We start from the raw sequence: 8,741 nt of genomic DNA on the forward strand, positions 1-8,741 counted from the left end.
TTTTCGTGATACAATAGTTTGTCACCAGGACAGATTGTAGAGTAAAAACTTTGGAATTACACTATTCTCATTACGTATTTGCTGGTTTTAAATTCAACATGAAATGTTCTCCATTCCAGTCCTCACGCCTTTGCGCTACGCAGCGTCTTCACACACAGACGAAACTTACTAGAGTGTGACAAATGCATCTGTAAATACAATTTAAATTCACATCAATTCAATGACCTTTAAATGGAACACATACGAGGATTGGAATTGAGAACCGTTGACCAACAGCCTAATTTGTTTTTATAAATTGGTAACTAATAAATTAAGTTCTAATTAAATTATAATTCAGTTTATTACATATTTCTAAGTGAATTAATGTGCAATTTAAATTTAATAATTTTTAATTGTAAATCGTAATTGTTTATAAATGTATGTATAATTAATATTAAAATGAAATGATACAAATTGTCCTAATTAAATTGTATTTGTAATTACATTTATTCATGGTTAAAAAAAAAATTTTGTAGTTGTAAATTAAATTTATGTATAAATGTTCTTTGTAATTGTAATAAATATATACTTGTTAAATGATAATTGGATCAATTAAATTATATTAATTATACATATGTATTAAATGATTCAGAAGTGACTTTTATATTTTAATTCTTTATTTTTTCCCTCATTAAGTAATTAAGTATTCTTTCACTCAAATACACAATTCCTAAAATAAAATTATTAAAAATATTTTAAAAGATTTAAATCACGGATCTCATGGATCACGTTCGCTACAAAGTGGAGTTCTAATTTATACTTTTTAAATACTGGACAAATGTATTTTTATTTAATTTTTTTGTAATTAAATTGATCTTGTAGGTAGATACTTGCTGTGAAGTGTGTAAATATGTATAATGTGTGAATTATTTAATAGCATTTTATATTTTATGATAAATGAAGGATTTTTTTTTTTTAAAGCTTGTCTTTTACTGATCCTTCAATAATAAGCCGTTCTCCCCTGCTCAGATCTTCACGAAGAGCCTTCAGGCAGAGGTTGGGCTGAAGACGTGGCCGGAGCACCGTGCTTTGGCTCTGCCTGCCGTGAATGAAGCTTCAGACTTTGATCTGCTCCTTAAGGACCGCACCATCTCTGTAGCTGACGCCGGACGCGGGTCTGTAGCTCAGCTCAAGCTCAGCGGCTCTGGTTTCACACCCCTCGGTCACGTGCTTCAGCTCAAGGGGGACCTGGTGACTGCTCTGGCTGTGGACTGGGTCACCCAAAACCTCTACTGGAGCAGCGTCAAGAGCCCCCAGCTTTACGTCACGTCCCCCGGAGGGAAATACACCGGCCTGGTGCTGCAGGCTGAGCTGGAGGGAACCATCTCCATCGCCCTGCACCCTCCCACGGGCCGGCTGTGCTTCACTGCAGTGGGACGGATGGCAGCCCAGTCTCTGCCTCAGGTGTACTGTGCTCACATGGACGGGAACAACCGCACACTGCTGTGGAGCAAAGCAAAGATGCCTGCTTCACTTGCCTTTTCTGAGAAAGGAACAACACTGTATTGGGCAGATATCGGTGCGTTAAAAACTAAAATTAAATTATACTTTCCACATTAGGGTACAGATTGATGTCCCAATATTAAAACAAAAATATATTTTATACATTTAAGAAAAAAAAAAGGACTCGTGCAACGATTAACATGGCACGCAAAGTACAGTAGTGTTAGAAATCAGAGGCCTGTCCTGCTTTAGTGGTAAAAATCTTTTTTTTTTTTTTTTTATATAAAAGCATTTTGGGAAGATGATAATTTTTTTTACACAGTGTAGTGTTGGCTATCAAGATCAACCATTCAAGTTTAGTAGTGGTGGTAAAAAAAAAAAAAAAAGCACATACTTTTTTCTTTTTACATTTGTTTAACATTTGGACATTTGTTTTTTACTTTATTTGGGAAATGTCTTCTATAATTGGAGTATTTATTATTTGTAGTATTGTTATAAAATACACTTTAATTTATTTGAAATACAAATTTATCTTTTTTAATGAACTCCTTGTTGGTTTTAATTTATTGGAATAAGCACTTATGAATTATTAATATTGAAACACTAATAGTAATATTTTCATCTGAGAAATATACAAGTTTATCTAGGACTACAAACTATTGTCTTTAATTTAACAAAGCTAGCTAGTCTAAATCTGCTACCCTGTAACACTTACTTGTAAACTATCTGTTTGCTTTTGTTTTGTTAAATGTTTGTTTGAGGCAAAAATCGAATGTTTTATTTCATGCTGTGGAAATGATCTCTTCCAATCAATAATGCTAACTGATTTTTTTTTCTTTTATCCAAGGGAATGAAATGATTAGCTCTATTAATATCGATGGCTCTGATTATACGGAGTACAGCACCGGATCTGCCTTCATTGTGTCTTTTGCTCGTGTTGAGGACATCTACTTCTGGATCACTCTGGACAACGGTAACGATCGAAGACCTCCAGAAATCTAGTTTCCACCTGAATGCAATTCTGTGTAGAGCCACTAGATGGCATGAAGCCCAAGTGGCTCTCAAATGAAACTTGGACAGTAGTTTACACATTTAATAATCAGAACTACAATTAATCAGCTGACAACTCTTGATAAGAAAATAATTTTAATCAAGTTTCATGATCTGCAGATTAATCATTCATATAAATATCAATTTATGCTGAGGAAAGTTTCCAAACTGATTTTAAAGTGTTCTTTGTTGTTTTTCAACAGGTACAGCTAAAGTATGGTACACTGATGGTTTCCAGCCCAAACTGATGTGGTTTGAGGTGACAGCGAACGTCATAGAGCTGAAGGCTTACAGCAGGTCCAGTCAGAAAGGTACTTCTGTGTGATCTGAGGTGTATTGAGGACTCATCACGTGTGTGTGTGTGGAGGGGAAGGTAGCTTGGCCACACAAAAGACACATTTAGAGTTCTCCTTTTACGTTCCCACACCCCTCACTGTAGCTTTCACTGAAGAACCCATGCAGCACAGACTCACTCACCGCTCCTCAGCTTGACTCTACTACTGCTCTGTTTTTGCGTAGTATGTGTTGTATACAGCGTATGAATTTCTGTATATTTTAAATGCCCGGATCACCTAATACATTTGCCAAAATGCATCCTACACAACAAAGTTCACTGTGCTTAGTACTGTATCCCACAATGTGTTCGATTTGACCATACATTTCCAGTCTGCTGAATAAACCATAGTGATTACAGAGTTGTTTAATAATAATAATAATAATAATAATAATAATAATAATAAACTTGATTGGTCTGATAAAAGGTAATTTTACATAGCTGAATTAAAATATTTAAATGTTAATCTGATTTATTTTAACTTTCGTTATTGTATCTTGTTTTAATATTTAAATTAAATATTTAATTCTATGTACGTTATTTTTGCATTTTTATGTCTCTCTAACTTTTATTTTATCTTTTCATGTTTTACTTTATTGTATTGTTATTTTAGATTATTTGTTTGTATGTTATCTTTCATTTGAGTTTTACTCATAAAATACACATATTAAACATAAAATATATTGTTAAAAAAAGTTAACCAAATATATTTCTTTCTCAATTAATCTTTCTTTTTACTTATTTATTTTTGCTTAACCATTTTCTTTTACTTTTACTCTTACTCTTAATTTTATCTAATTTAATTATGCACGTATTTGTTTACTTATCCTATTCTATCACTTATTTTTTGTATTATGCATGCATTTTTTCTTTAACTTTATACTTTTCTAATTCTTTTAACTTATCTTTTATATTCTTTATAAATGAGATTAAAAAAATAAAACAAACGATATATCTGCTTATATAAATATTTAAAATATTACAACCCGAATTCCCGAAAGGTTGGAACGTTTTTTTTTTTTTTTTTTTTAAATGTAGAAACTAAAAACTTCAAATCGCATGACTCAATATTTTATGCACAATAGAACATGGATCACATTACTGAGCAACAACTGAGAAATTTTATGCACAAAATTAGCTAATTTACAGGACCTTCTACAGGTCTCAAAATAGTTGGGACGGGGGCATATTTACCATGGTGTAGCATCTCCTCTTCTTTTCAAAACAGTTTGAAGATGTCTGGGCATCGAGGTTATGAGTTTCTGGAGTTTAGGTGTTGGAATTTGGTCCCATTCTTGCCTGATATAGGATTCCAGCTGCTGAAGAGTTTGTGGTCGTCTTTGATGTATTTTTCGTATAATGATGTGCCAAATGTTCTCTATGGGAGAAAGATCTGGACTGCAGGCAGGCCACTTCAGCACCCGGACTCTTCTACTTCACACTGTTAATTTTGGCAGGCATTTTTGACTTGATCTTGAGACGAAAATGCTTGTCTGTCACATTTTAGTCTTTTGAGTCTTTCATGGTTTTAGTCGACAAAAAGTCATTGCATTTGTCAACTTTTAGTCATTACTTTGTCAAACTGCAGTTACCAACATTTATTTTGGTAGCCACTTTATATGTAGTCTTCAAACAAACTATGGTCTCGTCTGACCATAGAACACTTTCCACTTTGAAACAGTCCATTTTAAATGAGCCTTGGCCGACAGGACACCATGGCGCTTCTGGACCATGTTCACATATGGCTTCCGTTTTGCATGATAGCACTTTAGTTGGCATGTGCAGATGGCACGGAAACCACGACAGTGGTTTCTGGAAGTATTCCTGAGCCCATTTAGTAATGTCAGTGACAGAATCATGCTGATTAGTGATGCGGTGTCCTCTGAGGGCCCAAAGACCACAGGCATCCAGCAAAGGTCTTCAACCTTGTCCCTTACACAGTACCGCCACTCCCTATACGCAGAGTATGCAGTTTGCGTAGGGCACCAACTCCCAGGGTGGCAACATCCCAGTTGCTCAAAAAAACAACTGAGATGCGCCATTCCCCCATCTGTGTCTGTGCCCGTGCCCGTTCACAACTCATGTTTGCGGCTGAATGCAAATGATCATAATTAATGGACAACTATGCCTGTAAAAACATCAACAATCCAGCGCAGAAAAAAAAGATGATAAACGAAGCCTGTGCATCACTTTCAGGTAGGCTACCTTCATAATCCTGTGAAACACTTTTTTTTTTTTTTTTTTTTTGGCTGTTGATAACGTTAATGTCGGTAATAATTTCACCATCACCAACACATCTAATATTCTCTCTTGAGTTTCCATGTTCCCTTACGAAAATTAGCCATGGTTTTAACACAAATAAAACAATCATGGTTCTTGTAGCCATGGTAACTGCAAATTAACCATGGTTTTGTTACTTCAAATAATAATTTACAAAAGTATTAGGGGAATTTTTTTTTTTTTTGTGGTTATAAAAACAGACCTAAGCCAAAAACAGCCTTTAAAATGACTTCAAATGCATTATATAAAAGAGGCAATAATGCTTAATTGGTAACACTTTACAATAACTAATGAACCTTAAACATTAATGTATTAACTATCACATGAACTAACCATGAGCAATACATTTGTTACTGTATTTACTAATCTTCGCTAACGTTAGTTAATAAAAATACAGATGTTCATTGTTAGTTCACAGTGCATTACCTAATGTTAACAAGATTTTAATGTATTAAATGTTGAAATTAACATGAACTAATAATGAACTGCACTTATACAGCGTTTATTAATCTTTGTTAATGTTAACTAATGTAGTTAACTAATGAACCTTATTGTAAAGTGTTACTGCTTAATTATATCATGGTAACCAATAATAATATAACATGTAATGTACATAAGTTATTTTATATTATTACAAATGCCTGCAAAGGGAGCCAAATGTCTGGTAACTGCTGCTGTTACACTTACAGGACGATCATATCCTCAATATGGACGATCAAAAATGAACCATGGTTTTATCGTAGTAAAGCTGCTTAATTTTCTTTTGTTATTTCTGAATGCCTGAGACTATAAAATCAATCAGACAACTGTCTTAAAATCATAGCCATAGGTAACTGTCTAGAGTTACAATTGTAATTTGTAAATAGTTTAATTACAATTTATTTACTTTTATATTTTATTAAAGTTCTATTTTGACCCCTACACTGTAAAAAAAAAAGTTGAGCCAACTTAAAATTAAGGCAACAAGCTTCAGCAGATTTGAGTTTTCTCAACTTGTCATTTTAAGTTTATATAACAGAAGTTTGAGAATTTCCCACAAAAATAAGTTGAGCAAACTCAAAAATCTGCGGAAGCTGGTAAAAAAAAAATTTAAGTTCCCTCAACTTTTTTTTTTTTTTTTTTAAAGTGTATAGTAGGCGTTTTTTTTAATGTATTACTTCCATAATATTTGAGTGAGGGGGCACAACAATACAATCCTGCTTAGGGTACCCATTTGGCCAGCAGCGGCCCTGCCCTTAAGCACAGCGATCTCCAGTTTCTCTGAATCTTTTGATGTTATGCACTCTAGATGATGAGATTTGCAAAGCCTTTAAAAATGTTCCTCAGCGTCAAATTGCGAAGTATTCCACAATCTTTTTACACACTTTCACAGATTGGAGAGCCTCTGCCCATCTTTACTTCTGAGAGACTTTGCCTCCTCTAAGACACCCCTTTTATAGCTAATCATGTGACAGACCTGATGTCAATTAACTTAATTAGTTGCTAGATGTTCTCCCAGCTGAATCTTTTCAAAATGTCTGGCTTTTTCAGCCCTTTGTTGCCCCCGTGCCAACTTTTTTGAGACCTGTAGCAGGCATCACATTTGAAATGAGCTCATTTAGTGGATTAAATTGTAAAATTTCTGTTTAAACATTTGTTCTCCATGTTTTATGAATAAAATATTGTGATTTGAAAGTCTGTTTTCAAAAAAAGAAACGTCCCAACAGTTCCAGAATTCGGGTTGTAATATAATGTAAATTTAAAAATGATATAAATTAACACACACAACAAAACATCTTTTTATTTTTTAGGTTTCGCTGTGTAATCTAGTATGTTAGTCTGAACACAGGTTGCATCTCTCTGCCAGAGTGAACTGAACAAGGGAGAATAACCGTTGTGTATGTAACATCTGATTTTGTCTGCTTTTCTGTTCCTGACCAGGAACCAATGTCTGTTCTGAAAACAACGGGGGCTGCAGTCACCTGTGTCTGCCGTATCCAGGTGGACGCTCATGTCGCTGTGCGCAGGACTACCTCTCGGTGAACAAAACCAAATGCGTTTCCAACCTCGAGTGTCCTGTGGGCAGTAAAGCGTGCAGAGACGGCCTCAAGTGCATCCCTGCGGCCAAGTTCTGCGACCAGATCCCAGACTGCCAGGACGGCTCGGATGAGGAGTGTGAGTGATTCTTCATTCTTCTGCATAACTGTCATTCTCAACTTCCTATTTTGCAATATTACATGTATAGATCGGTTTATAAACTAACTGCAACAGTGCTAATGTGTCCTGAGTAGTTGCTAGGCAGTTTCTGGGCTGTTGCTATTGCCAGTAAGTTGCTTAAGAGTTGTTGTTGGTTGCAAAGGTGCTCTGGGCTCTGCTGTCGATCTCTCTCCGTCTGGAGACGGCAGCGCTGCGGTGCAGGAGTCGTGTCAGGCAGAGCGCTGCAGCGGTCACGGGACGTGTGTGAGAGTGGAGGGTGAGCCGGTGTGTGAGTGTGAGGAAGGATACAGCGGGGATCTGTGTCAGAACGCCGCCTCCAGCAGCACCGCACTCGCGCTCACACTTACCTTTCTCTTCGGAGGTGCTCTGATGGCCGCCGTCATCCTCAAGAGGAGGTTTATCATTTCTTAAATATTATAGATGTTGTTTTTATGAAGCACATACTTGAAGCCCCCCCCCCCCTTTATATTGGCAGAAGGGCACAAGCAGCGAGGGAAGACACCACTGAAAAAGAAACACTTGTGACTGACGTGGAAGAGCACACGACCTACTCAAACTTTGCTAATGAGTTGTATGATCCTGAAGAGGTACAATGATGTTTCTGTTTTTTTTTTGTTTTTTTTTTATACTAGTTACATGTATATATTTATATGCATGACATTCTTTTAGAGAACAGTTATTTATTTTAAAGAATGTTTACACTGCTGTTTTGCATACAGTAAATGGTATGGGATTAGAATTGTTTCTAATTGTTAGAATTGTTTGCTTTTTGATGTTTATTTCCTGATAAATAGATTATGATCCACAAATAAATTAGATGTACAAAAATTAAACATTCACAAATAAATAGGATAATATTTGCAAGTTAAACTTGTAAATATTTTTCAAATTTGATTTGTGAAAGTAACACTCTTTTTGGGGGGATCTCATTTGATTTATTTTTGCAAAAATAAAATCATACAATATTTGTAAAGTCAAATTGAGTTATCTTAATTGTGAATACATTTTATTTATTTATTTTTTTTGGTGAATCTTTTTGCTTTTATAATAGCCAAATCGATTTATCCAGAAATGTGGAACATTTTATTTTTCGAAATATTTTGTACATTTTTGCCCTATACTTTCTGTGTATGGCAAAGAGTAGCCTGGACATTCTGCTAAACCTCTCCTTTTGTATTACACATAGGAAGTATAGTCATAAAGCTTTGGAATGATATAAAATCATTGTCAAGAATTTTCTCTTACATTAAGAATTTAATCTTATTTTTCTCTTTCCTGTAGGGTCCGATTACTCCAGCCATTACCACCACCCCTGTTGTCAGCTAATGCTTTTTTTTTTTTTTTTCCCCCTCTAATAAAAAAATAATAATGTTGCAAGAAATATGGTGTGGCTCACTTC

General features: G+C 35.1%; 1 protein-coding gene across 1 annotated transcript in view; it reads left to right on the plus strand.

The window, feature by feature from the left end:
• The window catches only part of si:dkey-88l16.3 (low-density lipoprotein receptor-related protein 2), a 35,876-nt gene extending 27,135 nt beyond the window's left edge, over positions 1-8,741 (plus strand). Inside the window, exons 50-56 of the mRNA XM_058790209.1 lie at positions 1,009-1,558; positions 2,330-2,455; positions 2,736-2,843; positions 7,067-7,300; positions 7,485-7,737; positions 7,818-7,929; positions 8,624-8,741. Coding sequence (XP_058646192.1) covers positions 1,009-1,558; positions 2,330-2,455; positions 2,736-2,843; positions 7,067-7,300; positions 7,485-7,737; positions 7,818-7,929; positions 8,624-8,668 — 1,428 coding nt within the window. The 3' untranslated portion in view covers positions 8,669-8,741. The remainder of the gene's footprint in view (positions 1-1,008; positions 1,559-2,329; positions 2,456-2,735; positions 2,844-7,066; positions 7,301-7,484; positions 7,738-7,817; positions 7,930-8,623) is intronic.

The sequence above is a fragment of the Onychostoma macrolepis genome, chromosome 10 (genome assembly GCF_012432095.1).
Source record: "Onychostoma macrolepis isolate SWU-2019 chromosome 10, ASM1243209v1, whole genome shotgun sequence".
In the NCBI taxonomy this organism is placed as follows: domain Eukaryota; kingdom Metazoa; phylum Chordata; class Actinopteri; order Cypriniformes; family Cyprinidae; genus Onychostoma; species Onychostoma macrolepis.